At 53.6% G+C, this 19325-nt stretch overlaps 1 protein-coding gene across 1 annotated transcript; it reads right to left on the bottom strand.

The window, feature by feature from the left end:
- Positions 1–733: 733 nt before the first annotated feature.
- On the bottom strand, positions 734–18676 carry LOC134434462 (olfactory receptor 14J1-like; the record flags this gene model as incomplete). The annotated part of the gene is made up of 4 exons (XM_063183116.1): positions 734–799; positions 3162–3226; positions 3651–3674; positions 18064–18676. Coding segments are annotated over 4 exons (768 nt in total), but the record flags the coding sequence as incomplete, so codon positions are not given.
- Positions 18677–19325: the final 649 nt, after the last annotated feature.

Below are 19325 nucleotides of genomic sequence, written 5' to 3' on the forward strand. Positions count from 1 at the left end.
CCAACCCAACCCAACCCAACTCAGCCCAACCAACTCAACCCAACCCATCCCATCCCAACCCAACCAACCCAACTCAACTCAACTCAACTCAACCCAACCCAACCCAACTCAACTCATCTCAACCGAACTCAACCCAACCCAACCCAACTCAACTCAACTCAACTCAACGGAACTCAACCCAACTGAACCCAACACAACCCAACACAACCCAACCTAACCCAACCCAACCCAACTCAACCCAACCAACCCAATCAACTCAACCCAACCCAACTCAATCCAACCAACCCAATCAACTCAACCCAACCCAACCCAACTCAACTCAACCCAACCCATCTCAACCCAACCCAACTCAAGCCAACTCAACCAACCCAACTCAACCCAACCCAACCCAACCCAACCACCCCATGGTCCCACCACCCATTCCATGACCCATCACCCATGCTATGGTCCCATCAGCACCCCATGACCCACCCAGCACCCCATGGTCCCACCACCACCCCATGACCCATCATCCATCCCATGGTCCCACCACCATCTTATGACCCCCCTGATGTGCAGGTGATGCGCTGGGAGGGCTCCAACCCAACCCAACCCAACCCAACTCAACCCAACCCAATGAACCCAACCCATGGCCCCACCACTGATCTCATGACCCCATTGACCCTCCATCCACCCCATGGTCCCACCACCCACCCCATGACCTCACCACCCACCACCCACCCATGGTCCCACCTCATACCCAGGCGATGCGCTGAGAGGGCTCCATGGCCACCACCAGCTTCAGGGGTGCCACGCAGATCTATGCCCACGTCACCGAGGACATCGGCACCTAGGGGACCTGTGGTGGCGGCATCTGGAGGGACGTGGGGACGGTGGCCACCATGATCTTGTGGAGATGGGGACATCAGGGGACACTTGGTGGTGGCTGGAAGGATGTGGGGATGGTGGCCACCATGATCTTGTGGAGATGGGGACATCAGGGAACACTTGGTGGTGGCTGGAAGGATGTGGGGATGGTGGCCAGCACATCACCATGGAGATGGGGACATCAGGAGACACTTGGTGGCATCTGGAGGGATGTGGGGACGGTGGCCACCATGATCTTGTGGAGATGGGGACATCAGGGGAATCAGGGGACACGTGGTGGTGGCATCTGGAGGGACGTGGGGATGGTGGCCACCACATCACCATGGAGCTGGGGACATTCTGGGGACATCAGGGGACACATGGTGGCATCTGGAGGGACATGGGGATGGTGGCCACCATGATCTTGTGGAGATGGGGACAAGAGGAGACATCAGGGGACACGTGGTGGTGGCATCTGGAGGGACATGGGGATGGTGGCCACCATGATCTTGTGGAGACGGGGACATTCTGGGGAAACCGTGGGGACACCGTGGGGACAGCGGTGCCACCGCGGCCTCGCGCAGCTGCCGGGACCGGGGGACGTCCCCTGGGCTCGGTCACCCGAGGGACGCGGGGACATCGGGGACCGGACACAGATAGGACCTGGGGCCACCCTCACCCCCTGTCCCCACGGCCACCAGTTACCCAATGTCCCCACGGCCACCAATGACCCGATGTCCCCAAGGCCACCCTCACCCCAGTGCCCCCAAGGCCACCATCACTCAATGTCCCCACGGCCACCACTGACCCAATGTCCCCAGAGCCACTGTCACCTTGATGTCCCCTCCTGGTGCCACCATTGTCCTGATGTCCCCAAGGCCACCAATGACCCAAGGACTTGTGTTCCCTGCTGGTGCCACCATCTCCCCATTGTCCCCAATGCCATCATTGTCACCTCAGTGTCACCGCTGCTCTCGTGTCCTCTTCTGGTGCCACCATCGCCTCAGTGTCCCCAAGGCCACCAATCCCCCGATGTCCCCACGGCCACCAATGCCCCGATGTCCCCTCCCGGTGCCACCGCTGTCCCCGTGTCCCCTCCCCCAGTGACCAAAATCCGATTTTTTCTTCCATTTTTATTCATTGCCTTTGTTGGGGACATTTGGGGACTTTTGGGGAAACTTGGGGACATTTAGGGACATTTTGGTGCCATTTGGGGCCATTTGGGGCCATTTGGGGCCATTTTGGGACATTTTGGGAACATTTGGGGCCATTTGGGGGACATTTGGGGTCATTTGGGGCTATTTTGGGGACACTTTGGGGACACTTTGGGGACATCTCAGGCTCCTGTGGAGAGAGGAGCGGGTCAGGGGTGGCACTGTCCCCTCGGTGTCCCCTTGGTGTCCCCAAAGTGTCCCCAATGTTTCCAATGACCCCAAATGTCCCCAAATCCTCCCCAGTGTCCCCAAATTTCCCCAATCCCTTCAGTGTCCCCAAATGTCCCCAAAATTTCCCAAAGTGTCCCCAACCCCCAATGTCCCCAAATCCCCTCCAGTGTCCCCAATGTCCCCAATGTCCCCAAATGTCCCCAAATGTCCCTAATGTCCCCAGGTCCCACCTGGCCTTGCTGCGGCACTTGCACTGCCCACCTGAGGGGACACAGAGGGGACAACGGGGACACAGGGGACAGTGACACAGGGGACACAGGGGACACAGGGGACACCGGGGACACAGGGGACAGGGACACAGGGGACACAGGGGACACAGGGGACAATGACAGTGACAGTGACACAGGGACACAGGGGACACAGGGGACACAGGGGACAATGACAGTGACACAGATGACAATGACAAGGACAATGACACACAGGTGACACAGGTAACAGTGACACAGGTGACAATGACACAGGTGACACAGGTAACAATGACAATGTCACTCACTGAACAGGACGGCGATCCCCAGCACGCTCAGCACACACAGGTGACAATGACATACAGGTGACAATGACACACAGGTGACAGTGACACAGGTGACAGTGACATTGACACATAGGTGACAATGACACACAGGTGACACAGGTGACACTGACACAGGTGACACAGGTGACACAGGTGACACTGACACAGGTGACAGTGACACACAGGTGACAGTGAAACACAAGCGACACAGGTGACAATGACACAGGTGACAATGACACACAGGTGACAGTGACACACAGGTGACAGTGACACACAGGTGACACAGGTGACAATGACAGACAGGTGACACACAGGTGACAATGACAATGACAATGTCAGTGTCACTCACTGAACAGCACAGTGATCCCCAGCACGCTCAGGACCGTGGCCACCACGAGGCCACTGACGCGCAGGTGACACCGGTCTGGGGACACACGGGGACACCTTGGGGACACCTGGGGGGGCACCTGGGGACAGCTGGGGACAAATGAGACACACCTGGGGACACTTTAGAGACACCTGGGGGCACCTGGGGACACCTTGGGGACACCTGGGGAGACTTTGGGGACACACAGGGCCTCCTTGGGGACACTTGGAGACACTTTGAGGATACCTTGGGGACATTTTGGGACATTCTGGGGACAGCTGGGGACACCTGTGACACATCTGGGGACACTCTGGGGACACCTGGGGACATCTTGGGGACATCTAGGGACATTTGGGGCCATTTTGGGACATTTCAGGGACATTTGGAGACATTTTGGGGACATTTGGAGACATTTTGGGACACTTTGGGGCCCTCCTAGTTTGTCCCAGTTTGTCCCAGTTTGCCCCAGTTTGTCACTCACTGTACTGGAACGGACTGGAGGCACCTGGGGGCGAGGGGAGGGGTCAGAAACCAGTACGGACCAGTACGGACCAGTATAGACCAGTATGGAGCAGTATAAACCAGTATAAACCAGTATGGACCAGTACGGACCCTCCCTCCCAGTATAAACCAGTATCCCCAGTTTGTCCCAGTCCCTCCCAGTATGACCCAGATCCCCCCAGTTCCCTCCCAGTATAAACCAGTCCCTCCCAGTTTGTCCCAGCCCCCTCCCAGTATAAACCAGTATCTCCCAGTCCCCCCCAATTCTCCCTCAGTTCCCTCCCAGTCCCTCCCAGTTCATCCCAGTCCCTCCCAGTTTGTCCCTCCCGGTATCACCAGTGCCCGCAGCCGCTCTCTCTCCATTCTGTGACCTTTGAGGGAACTGGGACGGACTGGGAGGGACTGGGAGGGACTGGGACAAACTGGGAGGGACTGGGAGAGACTGGGATGGACTGGGATGAACTGGGATAAACTGGGATGGACTGGGAGGGAACTGGGACAGACTGGCGGATACTGGTTTATACTGGAAGGGACTGGGAGGGAATTGAGGGATACTGGGAGGAGGGAATGGGACAGACTGGGACAAACTGGGGGATACTGGGAGGGGAACTGGGACAAACTGGGAGGGACTGAGGGGAACTGGGAGGGGACTGAGGGAGAATTGGGAGTGATTGTGTTATACTGGGAGGGACTGGGATAAACTGGGAGGGACTGGGATGGACTGGGAGTGACTGGGTTATACTGGGAGGGTATTGGGACAAACTGGGAGGGGACTGGTTTATACTAGGAGGGCACTGGAAGGGACTGGGTCATACTGGGAGGGGACTGGGATGGACTGGGATGGACTGGGAGGGACTGGAGTGGACTGGGACGGCACTGGGTCATACTGGGAGGGAACTGGGATGGTTTTGGGGTTACTGGGACAAACTGGGAGGGAACTGGGAGGGAATTGGGGCAACTGGGGGAGAATTGGGATGGACTGGGATATACTGGGAGGGAACTGGGACAGACTGGAAGGATACTGGGAGGGACTGGAGGGAACTGGGAATGGATGAAGGGGGAACTGGAGGGACAAACTGGGAGGGACTGGGACAGACTGGGAGGGACTGGGAGGGGATTGAGGGATACTGGGAGGAGATTATGACAAACTGGGAGGGACTGGGAAGGACTGGTTTATACTGGGAGGGACTGGGAGAGGACTGGCAGATACTGGTTTATACTGGGAAGGACTGGGAGGGACTGGGGGTGCACTGGGAGGGAATTGAGGGATACTGGGAGGAGGGCATGGGACAGACTGGGACAAACTGGGGGATACTGGGAGGGAACTGGGACAAACCGGGAGGGACTGAGGGGAACTGGGAAGGGATTGGGACAAACTGGGGGGGGGCAGGAGGGAAACTGGGACAAACTGGGAGGGGACTGGGATGGACTGGGAGGGAACTGGGTTATACTGGGAGGGGACTGGGGCCAGGTGAGTCACTGGGATTCCTGAGCAGGGTGGGACTGGAACAAACTGGGACAAACTGGTGGGGACTGGGATAGACTGGGAGTTACTGGTATGGACTGGGGAGCACTGGGGGGGTTACTGGGAATTACTGGGATGAACTGGGGAGGTACTGGGAGTTACTGGGAAGTTACTGAGAGTTACTGGGAAGTTACTGGGAAGGACAGGGAGTTACTGGGATGAACTGGGAGTTACTGGGATGAACTGGGGCCCCACGCACCTTCCCAGAGCAGCCGCTAAAACTGGGAATGGAGGGGGTGGGGGGGGTAACTGGGAGGGGGCGGGGCCAAGAAAACAAAAGACGTGGCCAAGGAAAGAAGGGGCGTGGTCATAGAAGGGGCGGGGGCAGAGCTGAGGAGGGGCAGGGGAGGGACTGGGACAAACTGGGGCATACTGGGACGGACTGGGAGGGACTGCGACATACTGGGAGGCGACTAGGGCAAACTCGGACATACTGGAAGTGATACTGGGATAAACTGGGAGGGACTGGGATGGACTGGGAGATACTGGGAGGCACTGGGGCAAACTGGGATGTACTGGGAGCGATACTGGGATGGACTGAGAGGCACTGGAGGGTTAAGGGGGCTGTTCCCGCCTCCACCGCCTGCCATTGGCTGACGCTCTCGCCCGTCACTTGCTGAGACCAATCAGCGCCCGGGAACACGACCTGGGGGCAGGGCCTGGAGGCGGTGCAATTTTAGAAACTTTTAGCCTTCAACTCCCATCATGCACCGCAACCCTATAGACGCCTAATGGAGCCGGGCCTACAGCTCCCGTCATGCCCGGCGGCCCAATAGACCCTAAAGGAGCCGGGCCTACATCTCCCGTCATGCCCCGCGCACCAATAGACCCTAATGGTACCGGGCTTACATCTCCCGTCATGCCCCGCGCTCCCCACAGCGCCCGTTATCGCCTTCCCGTGCCCCACTGGCGCCCCCAGACCCTGCGGGACCCCCGGCTGCCCTCCAGAGCTCACCCGGGGCCCCAAATGCCTCCTGGGACCCCCAAACGCCCCAGGGCACGCAGAGGCCTCCGAGGGCCGCTTTCGGGCCTACATCTCCCGTCATCCCCGCGGCCACAGAGCCCCCTCATGGCCGAGGTCCGGCCCTGCCAAACCCGACACGTCCCGCGCCCCACGGAGACCCCTCAGAGCCCCCCCAGGTGCCCTCCAAGGGCGCCCCGAGGCCACAGGGTCCTCTCAGGTGCCCTCCCGGATCCTCGAGCGCTCGTCACAGGCAGTTCTGGGACTACAGCTCCCATCGTGCCCCGCGGCTCCATTAAGCACCATTAAAGCAGGGCCTCTATCCCCCATGATGCCCCGCGGCCTCATTAAACAAAGCCTTCATCTCCTCTGATGCACCGGGGCTCTAATAAAGCAGCGCCTATATCTCCCATCATCCTCCGCGCCCCATCAATCCCTATTGTATCCGTGCATACAACTCCCATCATCCCCTGAGCCCTATAGAGCTCTATTATACCCGTGCATACAACTCCCATCATTCCTCGCGCCCCGTTGAGCCCCATTATACACAGGCCTCCATAGGGCTCTATCATACCCTCGCCTACATCTCCCATCATCCCCCGCGCTCATTAGAGCCGCCTTATACACAGGCCTCCAACTCCCATCATGCCCCGTGCTCCATAGAGCTCATTATACCCACGCCTCCAACTCCCATCATCCCCTGCGCCCCTAGATCCCTATTATATCTGTCCATACAACTCCCATCATCACCCGCGCCCCATAGAGCCCAATTATATTCGTGCATACAACTCCCATCATCCGTCACGCTCCATAGATCCCTATTATACCCGCGCATACAACTCCCATCATGCCCCGTGCCCCATAGATCGCCATTATATCCGCGCCTCCAACTCCAATCACCCCCCGCCTCACAGATCGCCGATAATTCCCTCCCACACCCCAAAAACCTCCCCAAAACAAAGAAATAACCCCAAATTTCTTTGACCACCAACACTCAGACACCTCTGAGCTCCCAAATCCTTTAATATTCGCAATTTCCCCCTGTTTAAACCCTCCCTCCCATCGAATTCAGCTCAGCGCGTTTGACTGAGCTCCATCTCCTCCACCGGGGGTTTTTGGGGCGATTTTGGGTTTTTGGGGGTTTTTGGGGTCCCTCAGAGCAGGGCCCGGCCCCACTGGGTGGGCAGGACCCTGAATCTCCGTTTCAGGGCCAGGCGGTGCCGCGAGAATTTGTCATCGGGGGAGAAGCGGGCGGGGTGGGCCGAGCGTGTGGGGAGCCCGGCCGGGGACACTTTCTGAGGGGAAAATCACACAGAATCCTAAAAAATCCCACAAAATTCCACATATTATCCCAAATCCCCCCTCAGGACAAGCAAACTCCCCCCAAATCCCCCCAAAATCTTTAAAATTCCCCCCCCCCCAAATTCCTCTCCTCAGGACACCCGAAATTTCCCGCCAAATTCCCCCCTCAGGACACCCCAAAATTCCTCCAAAATCCCAAAACTGCCACCTCAGGACACTCAAAATCCCACAAATTCCCCCAAAATGCCCCAAATTTCCCATCAGGACACCCAAATTCCCCCAAATTCCCCCAAAATCCCCATATTTCCCATCAGGACACCCAAATTCCCATAAATTCCCCCCAAAATCCCTCAAATTCCCCCTCAGGAAACCAAAAACTCCCCAGATTTCCCCCAAATTGCCTCGAAAATCCACGCTCAGGACACCCACAATGTCTCAATTTCCCCCAAAATCCCCAAATTCCCCCCTCTGGACACCCAAATCCTCCAAAATCCCCCAAAATTCCCTCTCAGAACACCTAAATTCTCCCAAATCCCTCAAATTCCCCCTCAGAACACCCAAAATCCCCCGAATTCCTCCCAAACTTCCACAAATTCCCCCCTCAGAATGCCCAAATTCCCCCAAAATTCCCCCTCAGGAAACCCAAAATCCCCAAAATTCCCCAAAATAACCCAAATTCTCCCATCAGGACAACAAAAATCCCCCAAATTACTCTCAAATACCCCAAAATTCCCTCTCAGAACCCCCAAATTCTCCCAAATCCCCCCCTCAGGACACCTAAAATCCCTCAAAATCCCCAAAGTCCCCAAATTCCCCCCAAACTCCCCCTCAGAACATCCAAAATTGCCCAAATTCTCCCTCAGAACACCCAATCTCCCCAAAAATGCCCCAAATTTCCCCCTCAGGATGCCCAAATTCCCCCCAAAATCCCCCAAATTCCCATTAATGAACTCCACCAAATTTCCCTAAAATTCCCCCAATTTGCCCAAAATTTCCCAAATTCCCTCCTCAGGACAACCTGAATCCCCCTAAAAAAACCCTTGGGACACCCAAATTCCCTCAAATTCCCCCCAAAATTCCCCCTCAGGATGCCCCAAATCCCCCAAGTTCTCCCAAAATGCCCCAAATTCTTCCCCAAATTCTCCCCTCAAGACATCCAAACTCCCCCAAAATCCCCCTCAGGACACCCAAAGTCCCTCAAATTCCCCCAAAACCCTCCCAAATTCCCTCAAATTCCCCCCTCTGGACACCCAAATTCCCATGAATTCCCCCCAAATTCCCCCAAAATTCTCCTCTCAGGAAACCCAAACTTCCCCAAAATGCCTCAAACTCCCCCAAATCCCCCCTCAGGACACACCAAATTCCCCAAATTCTCCAAAATCCCCAACATTCCTGTTTTTGACCCCAAACTTCCCACCTGAGCACCCAAATTCCCATTTTTAGTCCCAAACTTTCCCTTCCTTGACACAAATTCTCCTTTTTCAGTCCCCAATTTCCCTTTTTGGCCCCAAATTCCCCTTCTTTGGTCCAATTTTTCCCTTTTGTAGACTAAAATTTCCCTTTTTTAGATCCAGACTTCTCACCTGAGCACCCAAATTCCCCTTTTAGACCCAAATTCTCCTTTTTGAGCCCAAAATTTCCCTTTTTTCAGTCCAGATTTCCCTTTTTGAGTAAAATCTTCCCACCTGAGCACCCAAATTCCCCTTTTAGACCCGAATTCTCCTTTTTTGGTACAAATTTCCCTCTTTTGGACCCAAATTCTCCATTTTCAGCCCAAATTCTCCATTCTTGGCTCCAAATTCTCCACGTTTTGAACCCAAATTTCCCTTTTTTGGACCCAAATTCCCCCCCCCCTTTTTTTTTTGTTGCAAATTTCTCATTTTTGGACCCAAAACACTTGATTCCAGTTGGTGGGAGAACCCAGAGATTTTCAAAAAGGATGTGTGGAAAAGAGTAGTTTTTGTCACTGTGTGTATACTTGGAGGATTGCTCTTTTTACTGTACTTATTTATCTGTTTCACTAAAACAGCATTTGCCGTGCAGACCAACCTAAAGAAACCAAGGAAAGTGACAAAGTTAAGTAACCGTGATTACCAAAGTGCACAAGAAATTTACAGTCAATTCAAGAAATTAAATAGGAAACCCACGAATCAAAAATTGTAACTTGATGAGAGCTTAAAATTTAGGCTCGATCAAAGAGAAAGAGGGGAGACTGTTATGAACAAAAATTCTGTTGATTTTTTCTGTGAGAAAAAGGTTACCACTGTTGCTGCTGGGGTTCTGCCTGTGTTATGGTAGTTACAGGTCGCTGTTGTTAATGGTTGTTTTTGTATCAGTGAAAGCCCAGGCTGGGGCGAGGTAATGGCCCTGCTCTGAGACGGTGAAGGGTGGGGACACCCCGAACAGCGAGGAGAAGAGACTTTGGAGGGGAGGGATGTGCAAAATACTCCAAGGACCAGCATGCTGTGTGGGACCCCTGCTCCGAATGCACTGAGAAAATCCCAAAAACAACGAGCCAGCTAAGAGTTGAGAGATTGGAGTGATGTCTGGATGAGAGGAGCGGAGTGCTGGGCCTGCAGAGATGCTGAAAACCTTCGTTGTTCCTCACCCTGTGTTTGAGAGCCCCCGGGCCGGGTCTGGGAGGAAGTGAGACTGAGACCAATCCAGCATCGGAGGGTGTTGATGCCCTAAAGGCTCCCACGAGGACCGGACCCCCAGCTCTGCCCCTGGTGGACAAAGCTGCGCATGTCGTCCTCCTCCTCTGAGTCGCCCTGGGAGAGGACGGGGACTGAAGCCCCGCTGAGCTGCCCAATCCTGAGCTGATCACTTTTAATAAAGGCATTAAAAAGGAGAAGAAGTCTCCTGGCCCTGTTTATTTCAAGCTACACAAAGTTCCTTGGCAAGAGTCACTCTGCTCCTGAGGGGACATTTCAGGCACACCAAGGCAACAAAGCAACAACAAAACCAAACCAAATCCAGACAATAAAACCAGAAATGAACCGAGAACAGTCCCTGTGTGTGTGTGAGAGACACAAGGACAGTGAGGGCAAGGATAAAAGGAATATGGCCTAAAAGCTTAACAGAGCTCAAACTTAACAGGACTTATCTCATACCTTAATTTTAACTGATACAGTCAACTGCACAATTTACAAAAGAACAGCACTTAACAGTATTTAACCTAACTTAAAACCTATATTAGAAATTTAACAGAGGAATAAAACTTAACAATATTCAACTTAGCTTATAAGTTATATTTAACATACGTAGCAAAGGAACAATTCTTAGAAGCATTTGACTTAGCTTAGACCTCATGACTTAACCTCACTTACAGGCCTGACTGGCTCAGCTATCCAAGGCACTCAAGCCCCTCAGAGAGCAGCATTTCTGCCACATTTCTCCAGCACAGGCACTCCTGTGTGCACACAGACACAAAGAGTCAGTGCAAGGCACCCAGGAGCAATTCCCCTGAGGGCAGGCAATGCTCCCTGTGGATCCTTTGGCATCTCCCCAGCGGGAGAAGGGTCGAGCTGGAGGAGTGGGGGGATTGGCCCAGGCTCCGTTGTTGTTGGGGATCCCTGAGTGCAGCAAATGGGAGAGTTCCCGGCTGGGAGAGGCCCCACTCAGAGGGAGTGGCTGGCCCAGGAGACCTCCAAGGGCTCCTTTTGGAATGCTGTTTGTAGGGCCCCAAGGAGGGGCTTCAGTCCCAGCAATGGCTCATCCTAGCCGCACTTGGCACCAACAGCTTTCTTTGGCAGTGTGAGAACAGGGATGTTGTGCCACAGAGGGAAAAAAAACACCTCCCAGGGCTGCTCCTGCAGAAACCAGGAGCTGGTTGGGCAGCACCAATGCCTGGAGCAGACAATGTTTGTGATGAGCTGCAGAGGAGCTGATCCCAGGGGCTGTTGGCCAAGGCCGAGGCCCAAGGAGCATTTCTCAGCTGGCAGGGCGGCCTGAGAAGGGGAGGGGGAATGCAGCAGCGCAGGGCCCATGGAACCAAGGGACCATTGTGACACTGTGGGCCCCTGTGAGACCAAGGGACCATTGTGACACTGCGGGGCCCTGTGAGACCAAGGGACCATTGTGACACTGTGGGGCCTCATGGAATCATAGAGAGCACTGTGACATTGCTGGGCCTCATGGAACCAAGGGGACTGTCCTGACACTGTGTGGCTCCATGGAATGTAGGGTTCATTGTGACACTGAGAGACACCATCAAACCAAGGGTCCATTGTGGCAATGCGGGGAGTCCTCAAACTGTGGAGACCATTATGACACTTTGGGGTGTCATGGAACCGATGGGCCATAGTGACACTGCAAGGCTCCACGGAGCCAAGGGTCCAAACTGTGACTTTGCAGGGCCTCATGGAACCCCGGAGAGATCATTAGGACACTTTACAGCCTCATGGAATGAAGGAAACCATTGTGACACCGAGGGGCACCATGGAATCATGGAGACCATTGTGACACTTTGAGGCCCCATGGAATAACTAAAGCATTGTGTCACTGTGAGGCCTCATGGAACCAGTGAGACCACTGGGACCCTGGAGGTCACCAGAGAACCAAGAGCACCATTGTGGTACTGTGGGGCCTCGTGAAAACAAGAGGCCTTTGTGACACTGCAGGGCTGCCTGGAACCAAAGGTCCAGTGTGACATTGCATGTCCTCATGTCATCAATGGTCCATTGTGACACTGTGGAGCCAATGGAGACCATTGTGACACTGCAAACACCCAGGGTACAAAGGTCCATTGAGACATTGCAGGCCTTGTGGAACAGAGGAGTCACGTGACATTGTGGGGCCTGGGGAACCATGGAGACCACTGTGACACTGCAAGGCCTCATGGAATCAGTGGGACCATTGTGCGACTTCAGTGCCTTGTGGAGCCGAGGGGACATTGTGACACTGCTGGACCCCATGGAAACAAGACACCAATATGTCACTGACATTTTTTCATAAAAATCCTTTCTTTGGGATTTTTCCTCTTCTGGGAAGCTGAGGACGCAGAAGAAGAATGCAAGCAATTGTTATCTGCTGCTGTGGAATGTAGCAGGTACACCTATGATTGGCCCACGTTCCATGTTTACAATTAAGGGCCAACCAGGACCAAGCTCTCTGGGACAGATTCACAGAGAGCTCTCTTGTTTATTGCTGTTCCTATTCTTTTCTTAGCTTAGCAGCTTCTGAACTTTTCTCTCTATTCCTTTTAGCATAGTCATAATGTATTATATATCATGAATTAATAAATCCAGCCTTCTGATCATGAAGCCAAGATTCTCGTCTATCTCTTCACCCCTGAGGAACCCTTGCAAAGCCATGTGGCACTGTGGGGCCTCATGGATCCAAGGCACCATTGTGACCCTATGGGGCCCCACAAAACCATGGGAAGATGGAACAGGTCTTGCTGGTTTGGCCTCCCCGGGGCCACCTGACTGGTCCAGCTGACTTTGGAACATTAAGACTCTCTTGTCATCTGCTTCTGAAACACTGGTACTCTGTGCTTTCCTTCCCAATGAAAAAGAACTCTTATTTTCCACCAGGCACCCATTGCCTGAATTGGGATTTCACCTCCAAATTTCCCTATATCCAGAGATTGTTCCAATAGGAATATTGCCAGGAAAAGTCTAGCTGCCAGTGGTTTCATGAGGGTCACTTCCCATCTGTCCCCAAAATACTGGGGAAGGCTCCATGCTTTCCTTCCTGTGGAAAGAACTGTCCTGCTTCTTCAGGTGCCCATGGCCAAGACTGGCCTTCCACCTCCAAAATTCCTTCAGTTCAAAAATGCTCCCAGACAAAATCTGCCCTTATTGGAAGGTCTGACAGGCCTTGGCCTTGTGAGGCTCTCAGCTGCCTTCCAAACACTGGAGCCCTGCGTTTTCCTTCCTGTGGAATAGAACTGTCCTTCTCCTCCAGGCATCCAAGGACAGAATTGGGATTTCACCTCCAACATTCCCTGTTGTGAGAGACTGGAGGAGATTGTTGGCTCAAAACATTTTTGCACAGGGGAGGAAGGGGCAGGTCCAGCCTTGCCCTGCCCTGGAACTGCAATGCTTCTGTGCCCTGGAACCCCAATCCCCCCAGAGCCTCTATCCCAGCCCAGCAGTGTCTGCCAGTCCCTGGCACAGCACAGGCAATGCTCCACAGCCACCTCTGCAGCCCCAGCCCAGCTCCTGAGGGACCAAATGAGCCCAAGGCCCACCTGGGGGAAGGGCCCAGGGAAACCAAGGGATATTTAAGGCTGACCACAAGGCAAGCACATATCTTGGCCCTACTTCCTCTTGGAATTTCCATCTGAAATGTGCTGGAATCCAGGAGTTGTTACCTCTGTTTGTGCTCCTCTGTATTTTTTTGCCTTTCCCTCTTTCTGTCATTTCCTTCTATTTCTGTCCTTTTGTAAATTTGAGTAATGTAAAATTCAAATAGCTTAGAGTTTGTGAAGTTGAATGGGCCAAGTCAGTGCTTTAAGAAGTGTTCTGTGTTGATTGAATGTCGTTTTAAACCAGTTGCTAAAATTTCTCTCATTTTGTGAAGTTACCAGCAAAGTCTGTTTTGTTGTTTTGGGGTCCTGAAAATCTCTTGCTGGTAGTTCTCCAGTACATCCTACTCAGAGGACACAAACAATTGTAATTCCTTTTAAATGTCTCCTTGAGAGAGTTTTTTGGGGGATGGGAGTCAGGGCTTGTCTGTCCTGCTTGGCCCAGCCCAGGCAGGGCTTTCCCAGCCACATTCCACACTCCATTTACCAGCTGGAGCTGCTGCTGCCTCTGAGTTGTGCTGCCCCAGCCCCAGGGACGCTCTCCTTGTCTGCCCATTCCCCCACGGTCTCTGGGCAGGGATGGTCTCAGTGGGGCTACTGACATCCTCAGCACCTTGGAGGCTGCTGCTGAATTTCACTGCTCCAGGGGCTTGTTCAGCCTTCAGCTCTTCAGTGCAGGAATTCCGTGTCCCAGGGTTCATTAACATTCAGAACAGCTGAACAAGCCAAGCCTCTGGGAATAATTTGATTTTAATTTTCAAATCTTTTGTGGTTAATTAGATGAATTCCAGGAGTCTTTTCAAGGTGAATCGATTCTATCTAAAAAGACAGTGAGAAAAGATTACTTAGGCCAAATTTAAGAGTTTTTTCCCTGTCAATTTATTGATACGTGCTATCTCCAGCTGACACTGAATCCAAGGACCTCCTCATGCAGTTTGAATAGATATGAAAGTCAAGACCCTTCAAGGCTGACAATCAATCAGACTCTGTCCCTGCCCCCACCCCACCATTTCCCCCATCCAAGCCCTGGCACTCAGAGCAGCCTTGTGCCAATCTGAGCTCCCTGCAGCCCAGACTGCACCTGCAGCTTTCAGCTCCTTGGCTCCAACTCCCACCTGCTTTCCTTGGAGAAGGAGCTGCCCGAGACACAGAGGGCTGTTCATTTCTTGTCAGCCAACAAAGCCAAGGGAAGGCACAGCTCCATCAAATGCAAAAGTCATTCCTCTGCTGGATATTAAATCCACTTTCCACAGCAGACAGTCTCAGCGCAATGGAAAACACCTTCTGTGCCCAGCACAGATCCCAAGGTCCCCCCAAACTCTTCCTGCCCCAATTCTGCCCAGTTTTGCTCTTTGCATACACGAGTCCCACGCTGAAGTCAGGAGCTCCCTCCATGCCCAGAGGGAGGAAAAGAGAGAAAGGGGATGAAGAGCTCTCCTGTGCAGAGCCCCTGCAGTGGGAACCACAACTTATCAGGTTTGTGTCCTTTGGGCTCAGGAACTGGTGACGTTCAGGGGCACAGAAGGGTTTCTTGCCAAAAAACACAATTTGAACAGGATACAGTTTAACATTGCAGCAAACAGAGTTCTCCATGATGTCCCAGCAGCATCTGATATGTCCATCATCCGTAAGGGATTTCTGTACAGGAACAGTTTTAGACAAAGACATAAGAAAAGGCAGTTCTGTGATAGATATAAACACCATAAAGATGTTGATTATTTATTTGCACTTTGGAATGACTGGGCAACTTCCTGCAGCTCAAAGCATGAAGCCAGTCAGTTGAGAGGCATGACCAGAGAGCATCTGGAGGAGGAAATCTGGGAGCAATGGGAAGCATAAATATCCAGCTCGTCTAGTGAAGAGATGTCCTTAGACATGGCCATTTCAATAGGAGAGCTTGAAACCCCAAATGGAAAAGAGAGATTTATATAATAGAATGAATACTGGTGACACCAGTAGAAAGCAAGATCAGTATTTCTTCTCCTGCCATCTGTACACCTCCAGGAAAACCCTGTTCTTGGTGGGAAAACTTTGCCGTTTCTTAACAGTACTCAAATGACCCAGATGATAAAGTTGTGCCTGTATATGATGAAACTAACAGGTATTAAAACCTGTGCCCCTTTCCAGGCAGACATCAGCTGTGTGGCCATGAACAGGCAGTGCTACTTGTGCCCTGAGGTGCCCAGCTGGGATTGCATCTCTCCAAGAGCACCTGAGGGAGAGCAGAGCACCTTGCAAGCTGCAGGGCCCTGACAGCCCCGCAGGGCTCCTGTCCCATCAACATCTGCTCTGATCCAGTCTGAAACAGGGCCCAGCATGGTGCTGGGATCATCAGAGAGCTGAGGTGTGTGCTGGAATTCAATGTCCTCCCCATCCGGCAGCAGCCCTGCATTTGCCTGCTGCAGCCTTGGTCTCCAGCACAGCCATGGAGGCTCTTTGGGCTCTGGAATGTTCCTGCGGCCCCCAGGGGCAGCTGAGCTCTGCCTTTGGCACAGTCAGGCCTGGCCAGCATGGGCCATGCTCAGCAATTGCTTGTGTGTGCCTGGCCTTGCTGTCAGCTCCAGCAGCGGCTGCGTGGCCCCTTTGTGGCCCTGTGCTGGCCCAGCCATGGTCGCCCAGCCCCTGTGCAGGCCCAGCCCAGGCCAGGAGCATTGCGGCTGGGAACGGCTCCTGTGCCGTGGTGCCCACAGCAGCCTTGGGGCTCTGTGCCCCATGGCCTCCCTGCTGGGCAGCCTCTGCCAGCTCCTGCAGAGCCCGTGGCACCTGTGGGGCTGCACAGACAGCCCTGCCCCGGGCTCTGCCGGCCTCTGGGCCAGCAGAGAGGCAGCCAGGGCTGGCCATGGCCAGGAACAGGCCCTGAGCCCTGCAGGAGGATGGAGCTGGGCAACAGCTAAACTCAGCCCAGGCCAAAGCTGGGCTCAGCAGCCACGGCTGCCAAGGGCCGGGCACAGAGGCTGGCGCTGACAAATGTCCTGGGCCCCCTCCCTGCTCTGTCCATGCCACCAAGGGCACAGAGCAGCCTCCTCTCTGGGGCACTTGCCTGTTTGCAATGCCTTGCACAGGCGCTGGCCCTGCCCCACAAGGCCTGGCCTGAGTCCTGCCCCTGCACGCTCAGCCAGGCTGAGATGGACACTGATGGTTTCTGGGCCAGGCTCTCTGAGCCCAGCCCAGCTCCCTTTAAGCTCTGCCAGCTGCCCTGAGCTCTGGGCAGCACCAAGGGCCTCTCCCCAGCCCAGCCGGCTCTGGCCCCACAGCTCTGCTCAGGCCAGGCTGCTCTGGGCACTGGGCCCACGGCCTCAGCCCCTGGCAAGGGCACAGCAGCAGCTGCAGCTGCCACAGGACTCAGCCCCAGCTATGAGGGAAGGTGCTTGGCCAAGGCCAAAGGAGGCTCCCTGGCTGCCCTGCTCTCCTCTGCTGGAGATGCTGAGAGCTCTGCAGCCCCTGCTGCCATCCCATCGGCCCAGGGCAGCACAAGAGCCCCGTCCTTGGGGCCCTCAAGAGCTGCTCCTGCTCCAGGCCCAGGGCCCATGCCAAAGCTGGGGCAGCCATAAAGCTGTGCCCATTTCTGTTCATTCCTGCTGTGATAAGAATAGTATAAAATTTTTTACAAAATGGTTGCATATTCATTTATTTCACCTAAACACAATGTGAGATTCCCTTCTTACACAATTTCTCTGAGTCACACAAGTAGGAGGGATAATGAAATTGAAGGGGGTGGATAAGATCATTTCTTTTATTGTATAGAATCAGAAGCAGAAAAAAATTTAAAATATACTTAAGGGGAGACTTGGCCTCTCATGATATGCACTGAGAGCTGCTGACAGAAGAAAGCAGGCCTTCTGTGGCTTGTTCTGGTGGGTTACCTCTGCTGGAGTCCATGTGCCTACCAAGCCACTCTAGCATTCCCCTCCTTGGCTGCACAGGGGAAAGAAAATGTTATGGGGACAAATTGTGGACTGAGATAAGGCAGTTTTCTATAGCAAAAGGGGAAGTTTTTACAGGCACCAGCAATGAGGAAAAACCCCAATAATTTCAATCTCTTCTTCTGTCAGCAAGTGATGTTTAGCCACTTCCTAGGAAGCAGAACTTCAGCAGTTGGAGTGGTTTATCAAGAAGACAAACACTGTAAATAGGAAATGCCCCCTATTCTTCCTCCTTCCTTAGCTTTTATACCAGAACTGGGGCCACACAGTCTGGAATATCTCTTTGGTTAATTTGGGTCTCTGGCCTGCTGGCCCTTCCCAGGATCTGACCCACTTGCAGCCCCTTAACAGAGGGAGAATGCTGAGAGACAGCAGGAGCCAAAGCAGGGGTGTGTTTCCAGCTCCTTTGGGGCTCCCAATGCAAAGCACTGTGAGGGCTCTTATGGGACAATGAAAAGGCTGAAAAGCATCCAGTCACAGCTTTCCTGAGAGATTCCTTGAGCTGCTGGTTCCTCAGGCTGTAGATGAGGGGGTTTAGGGCTGGAGACACCACCGAGTACAGAACGGACACTGCCACATCCAGGGATGGAGAGGACATGGAGGGGGGCTTCAGGTGAGCAAATGTGTCAGTGCTGAGGAACAGGGAGACCACAGCCAGGTGAGGGAGGCAGGTGGAAAAGGCTTTGTGCCGTCCCTGCTCGGAGGGGACCCTCAGCACAGCCCTGAAGATCTGCACATAGGAGAAAACAATGAACACAAAACAACCAAAACCTAAACAGAAAGTGACCGCAAGAAGCCCAACTTCCCTTAAGCTGGAGTGTGAGCATGAGAGCTTGAGGATCTGGGGGATTTCACAGAAGAACTGGCCCAGGTCATTGCCGTGGCACAGGGGCAGGGAAAATGTATTGGCTGTGTGCAGCACAGCATTGAGAAAGGCACTGGCCCAGGCAGCTGCTGCCATGTGGGCACAAGCTCTGCTGCCCAGGAGGGTCCCGTAGTGCAGGGGTTTGCAGATGGACACGTAGCGGTCATAGCACATGATGGTCAGAAATGCAAATTCTGATGCAATGAAAAAGGCAAAGAAAAACACCTGTGCAGCACATCCAGTGTAGGAAATAGTCCTGGTGTCCCAGAGGGAATTGTGCATGGCTTTGGGGACAGTGGTGCAGATCATGCCCAGGTCAGTGAGGGCCAGGTTGAGCAGGAAGAAGAACATGGGCGTGTGCAGATGGTGGCTGCAGGCTACGGCACTGATGATGAGGCCGTTGCCCAGGAGGGCAGCCAGGGAGATGCCCAGCAAGAGGCAGAAGTGCAGGAGCTGCAGCTGCCGCGTGTCTGCCAATGCCAGCAGGAGGAAGTGCCTGATGGAGCTGCTGTTGGACATTCCTTAACTCTGGGCATTGTGGACTGTAGAAACAAGACATTGGAAAGCTGAGACCGAGCTCTTAGAATAAACCTAAAGAGTTATTTTAGGAATTCTCTCAAAGCTACTTCTCTACCTGTGGGGAAACTTCACTCAATATGTTTATTCTTGAGCTTGGGTTTATGCTCCTGATTTACTGATTCATCTTAAGCACTGCTCTCAGCCTGAACCCTGGGGAAGCCCACAGGGAAAACAGGGCTCCCTCTGCCCCATTGCAGTCAGGCCTGCTGGTCCCCACACAGGTGCACTTTGCCCATTCCACCTCCCT

Source organism: Melospiza melodia, unplaced genomic scaffold, assembly GCF_035770615.1.
Source record: "Melospiza melodia melodia isolate bMelMel2 unplaced genomic scaffold, bMelMel2.pri scaffold_37, whole genome shotgun sequence".
Classification (NCBI taxonomy): Eukaryota; Metazoa; Chordata; class Aves; order Passeriformes; family Passerellidae; genus Melospiza; species Melospiza melodia.